The sequence below is a fragment of the Microcaecilia unicolor genome, chromosome 1 (assembly GCF_901765095.1).
Source record: "Microcaecilia unicolor chromosome 1, aMicUni1.1, whole genome shotgun sequence".
NCBI lineage: Eukaryota > Metazoa > Chordata > Amphibia > Gymnophiona > Siphonopidae > Microcaecilia > Microcaecilia unicolor.
This window is the reverse complement of record NC_044031.1, coordinates 552,372,911-552,390,989: the sequence shown is the minus strand read 5'-3', so window position 1 is coordinate 552,390,989 and position 18,079 is coordinate 552,372,911. Positions and strand designations below refer to the sequence as shown.

The following is an 18,079-nucleotide window of genomic DNA, read 5'->3' as shown; positions in this document are numbered from 1 at the left end:
GTGATATAGGCAAGACACACTTCTTATTGTTTCCAAGTTTGTATTGATCCTATTGCATTTATTATGTATTACATGCTCACTGCACAGGTTTTTAAAACATTTTTTGATTTATCCATTTTTTAATCATCTATTATACCACGAAGCACTTTATAATGATTTTAATGTATATATTGTGTATATGTCCGCACAGAAAATCCATACGCATGATGCATTTAGTTTGCTTAATTTTAAGTTTTTATTTGTGGAATGCTTGTCGTCGGTTATACTCTTTTTCATTAGGACACAATGCACCTAACTTACATAAGTACATAAGTAATGCCATACTGGGAAAAGACCAAGGGTCCATCGAGCCCAGCATCCTGTCCACGACAGCGGCCAATCCAGGCCAAGGGCACCTGGCAAGCTTCCCAAACGTACAAACATTCTATACATGTTATTCCTGGAATTTGGGATTTTTCCAAGTCCATTTAGTAGCGGTTTATGGACTTGTCCTTTAGGAAACCGTCCAACCCCTTTTTAAACTCTGCTAAGCTAACCGCCTTCACCACTTTCTCCGGCAACGAATTCCAGAGTTTAATTACACGTTGGGTGAAGAAAAATTTTCTCCGATTTGTTTTAAATTTACTACACTGTAGTTTCATCACATGCCCCTAGTCCTAGTATTTTTGGAAAGCGTGAACAGAAGCTTCACATCCACCTGTTCCACTCCACTCATTATTTTATATACCTCTATCATGTCTCCCCTCAGCCGTCTCTTCTCCAAGCTGTATAGCCCTAGCCTCCTTAGTCTTTCTTCATAGGGAAGTCGTCCCATCCCCACTATCATTTTAGTCGCCCTTCGCTGCACCTTTTCCAATTCTACTATATCTTTCTTGAGATGCGGCGACCAGAATTGAACACAATACTCAAGGTGCGGTCGCACCATGGAGCGATACAACGGCATTATAACATCCTCACACCTGTTTTCCATACCTTTCCTAATAATACCCAGCATTCTATTCGCTTTCTTAGCCGCAGCAGCACACTGAGCAGAAGGTTTCAGTGTGTTATCGACGACAACACCCAGATCCCTTTCTTGGTCCGTAACTCCTAACTTGTTTGCTTAAGTTTTATTTGGAGAGTTCTTGTTGGTATATTCTTTTTAATTAGATGGTGTTCATGTTGGTATGTCTTCTTTTATTAAGATGGCCATAAATTTAGTTTTTTTTTTCTTTTATATTAAGATAATTGGTTTGGCAAACACTCGGTTTTCATTATCCCTTAGCATCAATATTCAAATTACATCATTCACGTTGTTCCTTTAAATTTCTCACCTTGTATTTTTAGCTTTTTTTTACTTTATACACAGATTCAGTGTAAACTGTGTACAAGGTGTTTCGAGGTAAGGAAAGATCATGCATCTCTTTTTTTAAAGCAGCAAAATGTTTCACTGTCCTGTTTACATCATTAAACCATAAATTGGGTACAATTATATTTTATACATATCACTTTCACTTTTTTGTTTGGGGCATAGTCCAGTCTTTGGTCAAAGAACCTTTTTGGTGTTTTAGTTTAACTTCTGGAGATTTCACTCAGGGGTAAATATTCATAATTACACCCTCTGCTTACTTAAAAAAAAAATTGAACTCACTTTAGTTGTGAGAGTAGGGCTTTGCATGTGTGACCCACAAGGTGGGCCAGAGACACCCCGGGGAAAGGGAGAATAGAAATGAACTCCTTTCAGTCCCCTCCCTCCCCAGGCCTCAGCACTCCCCTGCAGCCCACAACCACCACACACAGGTACAAGAGCCAACACACTGAGCACAGTCTACCACCATATACACAGACTGCACACTGTACAACTAATTTGGGAAACTCAAGCCCAGCTGCCCAGGTAACACAAATGTTTTTTTTAAATAGTTACAGTGTAATGCTGGTGGGCTTCTGGGTGGGGGAGGGGGAGAGATTTGGAAGGGCAAGGGAGATGCCAGACTATGAGGAGATCAGTAGGGGGATAGGACAGGGCTGACACTAGGCTACAGGGAGGGGTGGGGTAAGGTAGATGCCTAGCTATGGGATGGATGATGGGGAAAGGTAGGGAAGGGCTGATGCCAGGCTACAAGGGTGTATGGGGGGGCAAGGTAGGGAAGGGATGATACCGGGCTACAGTGATAGATGGGTGGAGGGTAGGGTTGATCCCAGACTATAGGGATGAATGTGGGGGTATGGAAGGGAAGGGCTGATGCCGGGCTAGGGGGATGGATGTGGGGGGGGGGGGGGGGTAGGTCTGATCCCAGACTATGGGGATGGATGGGGGGGGGTAGGGAAGGGAAGGCTGATACCAAGCTACAGGACAATTTCTAATTTTTGTTCCTTTATTCTGTAATTGATGTCGGTTGGTCTGTTTTCTGCATGTGACCAAGCAGGTGAGAGATTCGGCTGGCATGTGGTTTGTGTGGGGATATCTGAGTCGGAGTTGTCTGCCTTTTCCAATGGGATGTATATTGCTTTTGTGTATATTCACTGCTGCCTTTTTAAAGGTACTGTTATTGGTATTTGTGTTCAGAATTGGTGTTAAGATTTGCAACTTAGTGGCTCATTTTCAGAGCACTTAGACACACAAAGTACCATAGGTTAGTATGGTAGACTTATGTTTGGGCAAGTTTAAGATATGGCATAATGTAACTATTTTTAAAAATATTGTTTTTTTTCAATTAGGTATGTATGTGATTTATGTTGATGCAGGGCAGTTGTTGGGCAGACTAATTAGAAATCCATCATCAAGTGCATTCTAAGGCACTATTTTCTAGTATCCTCAGAAACACTACCCATACTTATATACATGGTGCCCACCCATATTACCTCTGGGCCCACCCAAAATGTCAGGTCTGGCTACGCCACTGATCCCAGGAGAGCAGCGGGGCACCCTAGGGGGCACTGCAATGGACTTCACATAAAAGGTACCAGGTACACATCTCACGGTTTCTCCTTTATGTTATATAGTGAGCCCTCCAAAACCTACCAAATACCTACTGTACCCAACTGTACACCACTACAATAGCCCTTATGGCTGTAGGTGTCACCTATATGTGAGTACAGTAGTAACTGTTACAGTGTAACAGTTAGGGTGGATTGTGGGCCTGGCTCACCTTCTCCATAGTGCACTGCATTGACCCACTAGGCTACTCCAGGGACCTGCTTGCTGCTCTAATAGGACTGGTTATAACATCTGAGGCTGTCATAGAGACTAGTATGTACTGTTTCTTTCACATCTTTGGGGGTGGGGGGGGGGGGGGGGTGGGTGGGAGGAAGTCAGTGATCACTGGGGGAGTTAAGAGAGAGTCAATCCTTTAATCCTCCAGTGGTTATCTGGTCATTTAGGGCACTTTTTAATGAGTTATTCATTTATAAAACAGGTCTAGCTCAAAATGTCTTAGTTTTAGTCCTTGATATTTTTGTTTTGTTTTGTTCCATTATGGCTGAAAAATGCCCAGGTCGTACGAATGCCCAAATTCCACCCTTAAGGCACTCCTGACACGCCCATTTGAGATTTGGACACACTGTAGGTGAACAGCATAGAAAAATGTCTGGAAATGGGTTTTGAAAATACTGATTTGGACGTTTTTGTGAGAAAAACATCCAAATGCTGCTTTATGCTACTTTTTAGATGTTTTTTTTCTTTCGAAAATGAGCCCCTTTGTCACCTTCTCTTTTTGACTCTCTACTACTTTGAACTGATAAGCATGTAAGATTCCATATTTAGACCTACAGACAGGTCTGCTTCCCCTATTTCATTTACCCTACATCTCTCTCACACTTTAATTCAAAAATGCATACTCTGCATATAAGCTATACAAAAAAAAGCAACACAAGCTTGAGAAAAAGAAATTCTCACGTCTGCATGTGTGTATATAACACATTTGCTTTTTCTTATTTATAATGTATAATACGAAACTGTGCAGAAACAAAACAGGGTGGAATTAGGAAGAAAGGCGGTCTGGCAGAGGTATTCATAGACTGTGTTTAGGACTGTGACAAAAATTTTAGACGCAATATAATCAATCATCATACATAATAAGCAGATAGTTACCCATATTTTATATATTTTTCTTTTAACATTGAAATATATATCCATAAATGCCGTTAAAGACAATCCACCCAATATTCAGCTGGCACCGAGCAGCACGCTGTTTGTCCGACACTGGCGCTAAACCCGGATATTCAATGTCGAGCCATTTCTGGTGACCAGCATTGAATATCCAGGGTTTTTTTTTGACCGATTCGAATTAACCAGTTAAGTTTATAGCAGCCAAAGATAGGCCTGCTATCTGAGCGGATCGATCTGGCCATCAAACTTAGCTGGCGATGTGCTGAATATAAGTACATAAGTAATGCCACACTGGAAAAAGAGCAAGGGTCCATCGAGACCAGCATCCTGTCCATGACAGCAGCCAATCCAGGCCAAGGGCACCTGGCGAGCTTCCCAAACGTACATTCTATACATGTTATTCCTGGAATTGTGGATTTTTCCCAAGTCCATTTAGTAGTGGTTTATGGACTTGTTCTTTAGGAAACCATCTAACCACTTGTTCTTTAGGAAGCTAACCAGTTATATTGCACGATATAACCGGTTAGCTGCTCTACGTTGACCACAAATATTCAGTGGGAGATAACCGGCTATCTCCCACTGAATATTTGCGGATAGCCGGCTAAGTGCTATTTAACTGGTCAGGAGCTGTTCCTGTCCAGTTAAGTAGCACTGAATATTGGCCAGAATGATGGCAAGTAGTGATTTCCAAAATCATAGGAAGTGGAAAGAACATCCCACGAAGAGTAACAGGAAAAGGCAAGGAGTGGGAACACAGTCAGGCTCTTCAAAACAGACCAGGGACGCTAGATGTCCTTCAAAAACTTTGAGGGTGACTCAACAAGGTACCATGTTTCGGCACACGTGGCGCCTTCCTCAGAGTTTACATCGCTTATGGTGGTGGTAAATGGAGCTTGCTCTGTAGATAGGGATGTTATCAGTGGATTGCCGTAGGGATCGGTCCTGGGACTGGCTCTTTTTAACATCTTTGTGAGTGATATTGTAGAAGGGCTATCTGGTAAGGTTTGTCTCTTTGCGGATGATACCAAACTCTGCAATAGGATGGACACCATGGAGGGTGTGGATGGCATGAGAAAGGACCTAGCAAAGCTTGAGGAATGGACCAATATTTGGCAGCTAAGATTGAATGCTAAAAAATGCAGGGTCATGCACTTGGGTCACAAGAATCTGAGGGTGCAATATAGAGGGTGAAGTGCTTCTGTGTACAAAGGAAGAGTGGGACTTGGGGGTAATTGTGTCTGATGACCTTAAAGTTTCCAAACAGGTAGAAAAAGCAACAGTCATAGCCAGAAGGATGCTTTGGTGCATAAGGAGAGGGATTATCAGCAGGAACAAAGAGGTGATAGTGTCCTTGTACAAGTCTCTGGTGAGGCCCCATTTAGAGTACTGTGTGCAATTCTGGAGACCACACCTACAAAAAATGTAAACAGGATAGAGTTGGTCCAGTGGGCATCTACAAAATTGGTAAGCAGACTTGGACATAAAACATATAGGGACAGGCTTATACGCTGGAAGAGAGGAAGGAGAAAGAAGATATGATAGAGACATTTAAATAACTTAGGGGCATTAATATACAGGAAGTGAGCCTTTTTTAAATGAAGGAAAGCTCTGGAATGAGGAGGCACACAATGAAGTTAAGAGGAAATAGGCTTAGGAGGAATCTAAGAAATTATTTGTTCACGGAGAGGGTGGTGGAAGCATGGAATGGCCTCCCGGTGAAAGTCATGGAGAAGTGGGCTGTGTAAGAATTTAAAAAAGCATGGGACAAGCATGTGGTATCCCTTAGGAAAAGGAAGACTTAGAGGCTTATTTTCGAAACAGAAGGGCACCCATCTATCAACACAAATCGGGAGATGGGCGTCCTTCTCCCAGGGTCGCCCAAATCGGCATAATCGAAAGCCGATTTTGGGCATCCTCAACTGCTTTCCGTCGCGGGGATGACCAAAGTTCACAGGTGCGTGTCAGAAGCGTGTCGGAAGCATAGCGAATGCGGGACTGGGGCATGCCTAACACATGGGCATCCTCGACCGATAATGGAAAAAAGAAGGACGTCCCTGACGAGCACTTGGGCGACTTTATTTGGTCCATTTTTTTTTTACGACCGAGCCTCAAAATGGTGCCCGAACTGACCAGATGACCACCGGAGGGAATCAAGGATGCCCTCCCCTTACCCCCCCCCCAGTGGTCAGGGCTCCGCCCCCCTGAGGTCGCCGCCGCTGCCACCGCTCCCCATTCCACCACCCCCGGGGTCGCCGCCGCTCGCCTCCGTCTGCCACCGGGCTGGGCCCCCTGCATTGAAATCACAGCGCCTCTCACCTCAGTGTGAAAGCGCTGCAGGCAGCAGGGCAGCAGATTGCCTTCCTTCGACCCTCCTTGTGTCCTGCCCTCACAGAAGTTACGTCAGACAAGGGCGGGACACAGGGAGGGAAGGAGGCCTGAAAGGAGGCAATCTGCTGCTCTGCTGCCTGCAGCGCTTTCACACTGAGGTGAGAGGCGCTGTGATTTCAATGCAGGGGGCCCAGCCGAGGGCAGACAGTCGACGACGGAGGGCGGGTAGGACTGCGGCGCCGGGCCCCCCTTGGAGGCCCAGGCCTGGGGAATTTTGTCCCCCCCCCCCCCCCCCCCCCCCTCTTAGCAGCTATGCCAGTGATCACTAACCCCCTCCTACCCTAAAAAAAAAAAAAAAACTTTTTAAATAGTTTTTGCCAGCCTCTATGCCAGCCTCAGATATCATACCCAGCTCCATCACAGCAGTATGCAGGTCCCTGGACCAGTTTTAGTGGGTGCAATGCACTTCAGACAGGCGAACTCAGGCCCATCCCCCCCTACCTGTTACACTTGTGGTGGTAAATGTGAGCCCTTCAAAACCCACCAGAAACCCACTATACCCACATGTAGGTGCCCCCCTTCACCCCTTAGTACTATGGTAGTGGTGTACAGTTGTGAGGAGTGGGTATTGGGGGGCTCAGCACACAAGGTAAGGGAGCTATGTACCTGGGAGCAATTTAGTCCACTGCAGTGCCCTCTAGGGTGCCCGGTTGGTGTCCTGGCATATCAGGGGCACCAGTGCACTACGAATGCTGGCTCCTCCCATGACCAAATGGCTTGGATTTGGTCGTTTCTGAGATGGGTGTCCTCAGTTTCCATTATGGCTGAAAATCGGGGACGACCATCTCAAAGGTCGACCTAAAGTTTGCGATTTGGGCGTCCCCAACTGTATTATCGAAAAGAAAGATGGACACCCATCTTGTTTCCATAATACGGGTTTCCCCGCCCCTTCGCCTGGGATGTCCTGCGAGGACGTCCTGAGGAAAACTTGGGCGCCCCTTTCGATTATGCCCCTCTTAGTGGTTATGGAGGATGGGCAGACCGGATGGGCCATTTGGTCTTTATCTGCCGTCATGATTCTATGTTTCTATTTGTTTTAATGGGGATTAACAATGTGCACTATAGAATTTTAAAGCCTGCTAAACAACTTATTGAATATTAATGTGGCAGTGCATTAAATTTAAATCATACTTACAAACCAAATGTACATCCCTATAAACTGAAACTACAATAGTCCATACAAAATTGTTAGCACCATCTGAAAGGCTTCTACGGATTTCTGGCACCTGATTTAAAATGTACGATTCCTTGGTCTGAAAAGTTGTACAAGGTAAAGGTTCACTGACTGATTTCAGCTACTGTGTTTAGCAGAACAGACTTTATGGGACATTAGCTATTCACAGTCTACTGATCACACAGCCAGTTACAGCTGAAAGTTATTTTCCATCCTCTAATCCACTCAGAAACATTTTCTTTCATCTTAAAACTAGCTTCAAAATTGGTAGCGCCATCTTGATCAGTATCTGTTAGAGTGTTCTTTTTAAATCAACAAAATGGGATAATTAGAAAAAAAAGCACAAGAAATGAATATTATTTATGTATTAAAAACAAAGTAGCAGGTTGACATCTCTTGGAACAAGCCATTTAATTTGTTTCTTGAATTTTGTTTCATAACACTATATCCTACTGAATTGAAAAGACATTGATGGTATCAGTACAAATTGCAGGAAGGAAGTATTTCACTTTACTGTAAGAGGTCTTTTCTTATGCTTTCAGCCACACATACAATCAATAATGCACACTGATCTTCTCAGTAGCTCTTGGGGAGCTGTCTTCTCCCCATTTGGGAAGAGAAGGCCACTGTAGTGGTAATTCGGTAAGATAAAGTGTTAATATTTAGGTGCCCAGAATGTATGTGCATGACCAGAATACCTACACCAGCCATTCCCAAACCAGGTTTTCAGGATATCCACAATGAATATTCATAAACTCAATCTAGGTCCAAACTATATAATTGGTTACACATATTACACTAATTACTCTCTAGAAACTGTTTAACATTTAAAAAAATTCTTTATTAATAAATCAATATAATCTTCCTAAAATAAATCCGTTCCCTTAACCCATAGTTACACCAAATTAATCCATACACGCTCACATTCACCAACACATTTAAAATTGCACACAATTCTCCAAAATACTATTACAGTAGAACATTAAATAACATATATCTGGCTTTATTTTACATCAATATGTGATCATAGTTCTTTTAGTCACTTGTCAGTCCAGAATGAATATTCATGAGTTAGATCTGCATGCAATTGGGGCAGTGCATGCAAATCTATCTCATGCATATTCATTGTGGATATCCTGAAAACCCGAAGGAACTAGGTGTGCCCCGAGGACTGGGTTGGGAATGAATGACCTACACATACCTGCGCAATTGTCAACATTCTCTCTGACTTCATGTGCACCATTTAAATTAGTCCCCTTACTTTCTAACTCTTCTTACTGTCTTACCTATCTATATGTTCCATCTTTGCTTATACCCTTCACTGTTCTATTATGTATTGTGTTCACATTGTAAGTAGCATACTATGCCATTCTTTATATTGTTATTTGAATATTTTTTACTGCTGGACTATGCATATTGCTCATATTTGATCTATTCTTTCTGTACACTGCCTTGAGTGAATTCCTTCAAAACGGCAGTAAATAAATCCTAATAAATAAATGCAAATTCTATATTGACAATTTACATATAGAACAGTAATGTAAGTCCTAAATTATGTGCCCATATTTAGGCGTGAGCACATAGGCTAGCTCAGTGGTTCCCAAACCTGGTCCTGAAGGCACCCCAGCCAGTCAGGTTTTCAGGATACCCACAATGAATATTCATGAGAGAGATTTGCATGCAGTAGAGGACCAGCTTTGGGAACCACTGGGCTAGCTCAATGGTGAGTGTAAATGTTAAGTAGTACTAATTAACACCAATTTTTATTTATTTTTATTTATTTAGATTTTGCTCACACCTTTTTCAGTGGAAGCTCAAGGTGAGTTACATTCAGGTACACTGGGTATTTCTGTGTCCCAAGAGGGCTCACAATCTAAGTTTGTACCTGAGGCAATGGAGGGTTAAGTGACTTGCCCAAGGAGCAGCAGTGGGATTTGAACCGGCCACCTCTGGATTGCAAGACCGGTGCTCTAACCACTAGGCCACTCCTCCACTTGTGCAAAGCCAATAACTGGTTATTAATGCTAATTAGCAGCTAATTATTAAATTAAGTTATCCACATAACTGACATTATTCTATAAATTACACATGCAACTTTATGTGCTAAGCATTACAATGTGCACACATGTGTATACAATAAGGGGGATATTGGAACACGTACAGCTGATGAGCCACTATCCTTGCAGATAATATGGCTCTCAGGAACACTTTCTTTCCCAAATGATCAACAACATGGAATCTTTGTAAAGTTCTCTACATTTCTTCACTTTTACACAGCTGACTCAACTACCACAGAAGTATGTGAAAGTTGTGCTTTGTTTAATTTTGGAGCTGGATGTATTTTAAATTCAATATTTACAACACAGGCCGAATAGTAACTGGAGTTTGCCATGCACAAATTTGTTGCACATGAAATAGGAGTTGCCAATTATATGGGATCTAGGTTCTGCCTCTTGTTGTAAGAGGAAAGGAAAAATCTGGGACACACACTGAGCAAATCTTAGTAACAAATATCTTCGTAAGAAGATTCAATTTGAGCAAAAGGAGAAAGGTTGGAAGGAATTACTTTAAAAAAGTGTTGCCGTTCCAGAGTTTGACTAAAATATGGCAAATCAAGCAAGCATTATGGTAAAAGCAGTTGGCTTAGCAGGGTTTAAAAAGGATTTGGACAATTTCCTACAAGAAAAGTCCATAAGCCATTATTAAGATGGACTTGGGAAAATCCACTGCTTATTCCTGTTTTTACTCTTTTGGGATCTTGCCAGGTACTTGTGACCTGGATTGACCACTGTTAAGAAACAGGATACTGGGCTTCATGGACCTTCGGTCTGATTCAGTATGGGAATGCTTATATTCGTATGCTTAAAAGAACATAAGAGTAGCCATACTAGGTCAGACCAATGGTCCATCTAGCCCAGTATCCTACTTCCAACTGTGGCCAAGCCAGGTTATAAGTACCTGGCAGAAACCCAAATCATGGCAACATTCCAAGCTACAAATCCCAGGGCAAGCAGTTGCTTCCCATGTCTGTCTCAATAGCAGACTATGGACTTTTCTTCCAGGAAATTGTCCAAACCTTTTTTAAACCCAGATACACTAACTACTGTTACCACATCCTCCGGCAAAGAGTTCCAAAGCTTAACCATACGTTGAGTGAAAAATATTTCCTCCTATTTGTTTAAAAAGTATTTTCATTTAACTTCTTTGAGTGTCCTCTAGTCTTTGTATTTTTGGAACAAGTAAAAAATCGATTTACTTCTACTCATTCTACACCACTCAGGATTTTGTAGACCTCAATCATATCTCCCTTCAACTGTCTCTTTTCCAAGCTGAAGAGCCCTAACCTCTCCAGCTTTTCCTCATACAAGAGGAGTTCCATCCCCTTTATTATTTTGATCATTCTTCTTTGAACCTTTTAATTCCGCTATATCTTTTTTGAGATACGGTGACCAGAATTGAACACAATTCTCAAGATGTGGTTGCACCATGGATCAATATAGAGGCATTATAGTATTTTTGATTTTATTCACCATCCCTTTCTTAATAATTCCTAGCATCCTGTTTGCTTTTTATGGCCGCTGTCAAACACTGAGCAGAAGATTTTAGTGTATTATCTATAATGACACCTAGATCTTTTTCTTGTGCTGACCCCCCCACCCCCAAGATGGACCCTAGCATCAGGTAACTATGATTCGGATTATTCATTCCAATTTGCATCACTTTGCATTTGTACACATTAAATTTCATATGCCATTTGGATGCCCAGTCTTCCAAATTCCAAATGTCTTTCTGCAATAATTCACAGTCCACATGTGTTTTCACAAACTTGAATACTTCTGTGTCATCTGCAAATTTAATCACCTCACTCGTCATTTCGATTTCCATATCATTTATAAATATGTTAAATAACACCAATCCCAGTACTGATCCCTGTGGCACTCCACTGTTCACCCTCCTCCATTGAGAGAAATGACCATTTTAACCCTACCTTCTGTTTTCTGTCCAATAACCAATTCCTAATCCACACCAGAACCTTGCATTTATCAAAAGCATTCTGAAAATCTAGATACACTACATCAACCGGCTCACCTTTATCCGCATGTTTATTCATGCCTTCAAAGAAATGAAGCAAATTGGTGAGGCAAAACTTCCCTTGGCTGAACCCATGCTGACTCTGTCCCATTAAACCACGTTTATCTACATGTTCTGTAATTTTGTTCTTTAAAATAGTTTCCACTATTTTGCCCAGCATTGAATTCAGGTTTACTGGTCTGTAATTTCCCGGATCAACCCTGGAATCCTTTTTAAAAATCGGCATCACATTGGCCACCCTCCAATTTTCAGGTACTACAGATGATTTTAAAAGAAGGTTACATATTATTTACATCAGATCAGCAATTTCATACTTGAGTTCTTTGAGTACCCTTGGATGTATGCCATCCGGTCCAGGTGATTTACTACTTTTCAATTTATTTATACATGGTGATCCATAATGTTTAAGTTGGCAGGAGGAATGGTAGGGGCAGGGAGATGGAATGGTTTGGGCAGCCCTAACACAGAGATACTGATTCCTTATCTTACAAGGGGAATCCATGCTGATCTAAAAAAATCTATATGTCAACATTTATACCTGTTCCAGGAATGAATAATTGCCTGCCTGAAGGGGCAGGAGTCAAGGCCAAGATCTGGATTCCTCTGAATCTCCCTAACATACCCTCCAAACCCCTTCCAAAGCATCGCAACCTGCCAAACCCCCCAACTCCCAATAGCATCCTACCCCCCCTATTCCCCCTCCAAGTCAGAAGATCCTCTCCAGTTATCTGATCCCCCCACCCAAATGACCTTCCCCCCTGGCAAGAAGGCCACTGCCCTCCTCTGCAACAAAAGGAAAACTTCCAAGACCACCCTTACAATACCCCCTCCACCCCAAATCCCTTTCCCAAGTGTTATCAGGGTCCCTAGTGCCTAATTAATGGGAGCAGGAGTGATCTGCTCATCACTGTTAGCTGTGTGAGTGGGGGTGGTGACTCAATATTGTGTTTTCAATTGCTTGACATCAGGGGCGTAGCCAGACTTTGGCGGAAGGGGGGTCCAGAGCCCAAGGTGAAGGGTCACATTTTAGCCCCCCCCCCCGGTGCCGCCGACCCCCCCAGCCATTATCGACCCCCCCCCCACCGCCGCCAACTTTGGCGACCCCTGTCGATGACCCTCGCAAACCCCCCTCCCGCCACCAACCCTCCCCCGCCATCGCCTACCTTTGCTGGCGGGGGACCCAAATCCCCACTAGCCGAGGAGGTCCTCTTCTTCCCACGAAGGCTTTGTTCTGTTTCTGACATCCTACAATGTGCAGGATGTCAGAAACAGAAGGAAGCCTTCGCAGGAAGAAGAGGACCTCCTCGGCTGGCGAGGAATGGGGTCCCCCGCCAGCAAAGGTAACCCACGGTGACGGCGGGGGAGGGTTGGGGCCGGGAGGGGGGGGTTGAGAGGGTCATCGGCAGGGGGGTTCAGGGCCAAATCTATGGGGGCCCAGGCCCCCCTGGCCCCACGTAGCTATGCCACTGCTTGACATAGGCAGGTTGCCTGTAGTCTGGCAGAGCTTGCCTGTCCCTCACTATTGAAAATATGACAGTGTAAAAGCAACCCCCACTGGTAGAACTACAGCAACTACAGTCAGGTAGGCCAAGTCCAACTTGGAACCTCACAGAATTTGTATTTTGGCCAGAATACTCGATAGAGACTGCACTGGTAACTGGAGAGCCAGGTCAGAAATAAGTAGAGAGTGCTGTGGAGTCAAGAGACAGGAATGTATGCTGTGGCTCTGCAGGAGATGCCCACCCAAGGACATTATCATATTCAAGGATTTTGCTTTGAGTATGCCTTCTTCCTCCCTGTGAATTAGACAGGACCCTTTGCTTGCCCAATACCTTACATAAATATTATTTGCCTTTACCTGCAACCACTGTGTGGTCTGTCTTACCTGGGTTCCAGACCCTCCCTCGCTCATGGTACTACAGGGCCTTTTTAATAAAGCTTAGTGTGCACTATGTACCATGTGACCCATAGGTATAAAATAGGATGACTAGCCTTTTCTGCACACAAATGTCCTTTAGCACACACAAAGACTTAGTAAAAAGGCCCCCATGTTTTCACTGCCTTCCTGAAAGGCAGATATTTAGAAATACCTCCTTAATCAAATGGCAAGGAATTTTATTGAAAGAGCCCAGTATACCTAACAGCTCTTTTTCTAGAAGTAGTCAGTTTAACAATACTTAATGAAGATAAGTGAATGAAATTCTTCTGAGAAGATCTCATAGAACACGGTGAAACATAATTAACTTGGATGAAACTTACATAGGAAATCTCATATTAAAAGCTTTGTAAATCATATATGGTATTTTCAACATAATTATAGCTTCATAAGTAAATAAGTATTGCCATATTGGCACAGACCAAAAGTCCATCAAGCCCAGCATCCTGTTTCCAACAGTGGCCAATCCAGGTTACAAGTACCTGACAAGATCCCAAAACAGTACATATATTTTATGCTGCTTATCCTAGAAATAAGCAGTGGATTTTCCCCAAGTCCATTTTAATAATGACCAATGGACTTTTCTTTTAGGAAGCTAGCCAAATGTTTTTAAAACCCCGCTAAGCTAACTTCTTTTACTACATTTTCTGGCAACAAATTCCAGAGTTTAATTACACGTTGAGTGAAGAAATATTTTCTCCGATTTGTTTTAAATGTAATACTTTGTAGCTTCATTGAATGCCCCCTAGTCCTAGTTGGGAGCCAATATAAATACTAGGGTGTGTGAGTAATTAATTGAGCTATGATATTTTGAATTAATTGCATCCTTTTTAGGTAAAGGGGATGGAACTTGCTATACTGCCTTTCTGTGGTTATAATCAAAGCAGTTTACATACTTATTTTGTACCTAGGGCAATGGAGGGTTAAGTGACTTGCCCAGAGTCACAAGGAGCTGCAGCTGGAATTGAACCCAGTTCACCAGGATCAAGGCTCACTGAACTAACCACTAGGCTCCTCCTCCACTCTAATTTTTAGGCAATTTTTTGACTGTCCTAAATATAAGGAGTTTAATACTCCAACCAACTGGTGATAAAAGAATGAACTGCCTTGACCAAATTTGACAAAAAGAAAAGGTTGCAACTGACAAATCATACTTAATTGAACCAGTGAGGAGAATTTTAAGGCAGTGTCCACATGTACTACCAACTCAACAAATAGTAGACACCACGTTCACTCAAAAACTATTATAATTAATATAAAGGGGGGAAAAGTCTTACATTGTCACTGGGACATGATATTGATTATTAGCACCAAATAATAGGTGGATCCCACTAGCGACTATTATAATAATCGACAAAAACTCCTTCCTGCCTAAATCTGTGTATTGTGTCTTTTTATATGAACATTTAATTTTGTCTTTCTTTCCCATGAATCTCTCATACTTCAAAATAAATCATTCAGTACTCAAAAACCTAAACAGAATGACTGGCAATTGACACAAAGCTTTCAAAGCACAGTATCACTTATCTGCAATTATCAGTGCTAATTGGCTTGTGATTTAGAGGCCCTTTTACTAAGCTGCAGCAAAAAGTAGCCTGTGGCAGTGTGAGCACGTCTTTTGGGCGCGCGCCAGGCCAGTTTTTACCATGTCCTGAAAAAAGCACCGTGCGGTAGAATAGAAAATATTTTCTACCACATGTTTTCGGCGCACGCCAAGTTCAAAATTACCGACCGGGCATGCAGTAGCCAGGCGGTAATGCCGACTTGGCATATGCTGGATGCATGTAGGCCCTTATGTGCCTTTGTAAAAGGGCCTCTTAAATTGCATGCACAAATTTTAAGCGCCGTTTATAGAATTTCATGGTAAGTGCTAACATTTAGCCGCATATTAAGCAAATGAGTGTTTAGAACGCTAACATATACGTGTGTATTTCCAAAGGGAGCATGCACATGGGTGGGGCATAGGCTGGACAATGGCAGGGCTCCCACTTACCCCTATAATTTACAGAGTACTGTAAGTTACGAGTGTCTTGCCGTATTTAGATGCCCATATATATGCCAGCTCTATGGCTGGTGTTTAGTGTAGGAGCCTAATTGTTACGCATGCTGATACCGGGGTTATGCTAGTATTCTAGAATGGAACCTAGGCAGCCAAATGCCAGTGTAGAGTAGGGCTCCCATCACATGACCTCAAGGTGCCTAAATGAAGGGTCCCAATTATAGAAGTATCCAATACAGTCTAGAAGCAACGTCAAACTTTGGAATCAGGCAAATACAACAAGCATCAATTATACAGACACTGTAGAAGTGAATGAACCTGTGGAACTTACTGCCAAATAACAAACAAAAAAAAAAAAAAAGAAAAGCGAAAAGTGATCTAATTTAAACCTCCCTCTAAAGAAACAACTATATAAGTAGACATTTTTTTCTTCAACTTACCTTTCCTTCTTCATTCACATCCCACGTAAAGGATACAGCATTGTACGCTATCTCTTCAATATTCCCAATTGTGTTAAAGCTTTCCTTGTAATCCGCTGCCAAATTCAAGAAAAATATGGCTAATATTTTGATATCATTCTTTTTTTTACTTCACTACTTTACTTTATCAGTTGTTTCTGCCATTATTTTAAATGAATCATCAGTGAGTAAAGCAGAGTCTGATGTTATCTTTGCAGCATGAATTATCAAAGCAGGAACTGTAAGTATTGGAAACAAATATTTAGGGATCAAAGATAAATAGATGAGAACACTGTAATGCAAATAGTGGACTTGGTTTTAACGAATGTCTCAAGCATGCAGCATTTCAAGATTTATAAGACTAATAGGTCACTATTCGAAGCAATTTAAGCGGCCAGGAGAGGCTCCTGCCCAGTTAAATCATTTGTGTGAGGCTATCCACTGATATTCAGTTGAATTTAACTGGTTAGTGCCACTGAATATCAACACTGAAAGCGAAACTGAATGCTGGCGGTCCAGAGGCGGAGTTGACACTTATGTGGTTAAGGAGCCCTTTTACAAAGGCGCATAAGGCCCTATGCGTGTCAAATCAGAATTACCGCGTGTCTCAGGTGGTAATTCTGAATTTGGCACACGCTGAAAACACAAGGTAGAAAATATTTTCTATTCTACCGAATGCTGCTTACCTGGCGGTAAACGGCAGTGGACGTGTGCTGCATGCCTACAGCCTGGGTAGCATATGAGACCTTACCGCTGAGTCAATGGGTGACGGTAAGGTCTCAGGCTGAAAATGGACACATGCTGTCCATTTTCCAGCCCCTTAAAAACTGGCCCTTTTTCCAGGATGCGGCAAAAACTGGCCCAGCGCGCGCCCAAAATTCATGCTTGCAGTGCCGCAGACCACTTTTTGCCACAGCTTAGTAAAAGGCTGCCTAAGTGCCGATATTCAGTACTTAACTGCCTAAGGAGCCATTTTACTAAGCTTGGCAGGGCTACCACGTGTAAAATTGGCACTGCTGCTGGGGTAGCATGAGTACCTGGTGGTAATACTGAAGTCTGTGCAAGCTGTTTAATAATAAATAATAATACAACAACTTTATTTATAAACCACCATATCTATAAAGTCTAAGCGGGGAACAAATCACATACAAAATATAAAAGGACAGAACAATAAAAATTATTTCTTTGCTCAACAAACTATACAAAAATTGCTATATTACTCTAAAATTTAAACACAGAGTACATAAAAATGTACATGGTATTAAAATAATATCATACATCAGAGGAACCAAAAGCCTGAAAAAATAAATGAGATTTCAACGCTTTTTTAAACTGGTCCATATTTTGTATTGAACAAAGTTCAATGGGCAATGCAGTCCATAATTTTGGACCTTTGATGCAGAAAATAGATGATCTGTATTCTTCCAAATCAACCTGATGAAATGAAGACACATCAAGTAGCTGCTTCTGAGATGATCTCAAGTAGAGAAGTGTGGTAGCCGTGTTAGTCCACTCTTAAGGTTATCAATAGAAATCAAACAAAATAAAACATGGAAATGATCTCAGAGAGTGAGTAGGTTGATAACATCTTAGAGTGGCACTAAGAGTTGGTGAAATATTACCGTTCAATATTTTAAAAACTAGCAATAAAATTTTTAATTGAATTCGAAATTTTACAGGGAGCCAATGCAGTGATTTCAAAATTGGAGTAACATGATCATAGCGATCATAGTTTCCCACGGTAGAAAATAATTTTCTATTATCAAAAGCCGGGGGGGGGGGGGGGGCCTTCCCAGCCGTAATCAGCAGCATAGCCGCATTGCTGCTCGCTGCCTGATTACCATACGAGCAGCGTGTGAGCCCTTACTGCCAAGTAAATAGGTGACAGTAAGGGCTCAGGAAGTAAATAGCCGTGTGCTACTTTTAATATCAGAACATGGCCATT

General features: G+C 42.3%; 1 protein-coding gene across 1 annotated transcript in view; it reads right to left on the bottom strand.

The window, feature by feature from the left end:
- Positions 1–18,079, bottom strand: part of GRHL2 (grainyhead like transcription factor 2) — a 296,136-nt gene that overhangs the window by 94,263 nt on the left and 183,794 nt on the right. Inside the window, exon 8 of the mRNA XM_030217442.1 lies at positions 16,117–16,211. Within this exon, the coding sequence (XP_030073302.1) occupies positions 16,117–16,211 (95 nt within the window). The remainder of the gene's footprint in view (positions 1–16,116; positions 16,212–18,079) is intronic.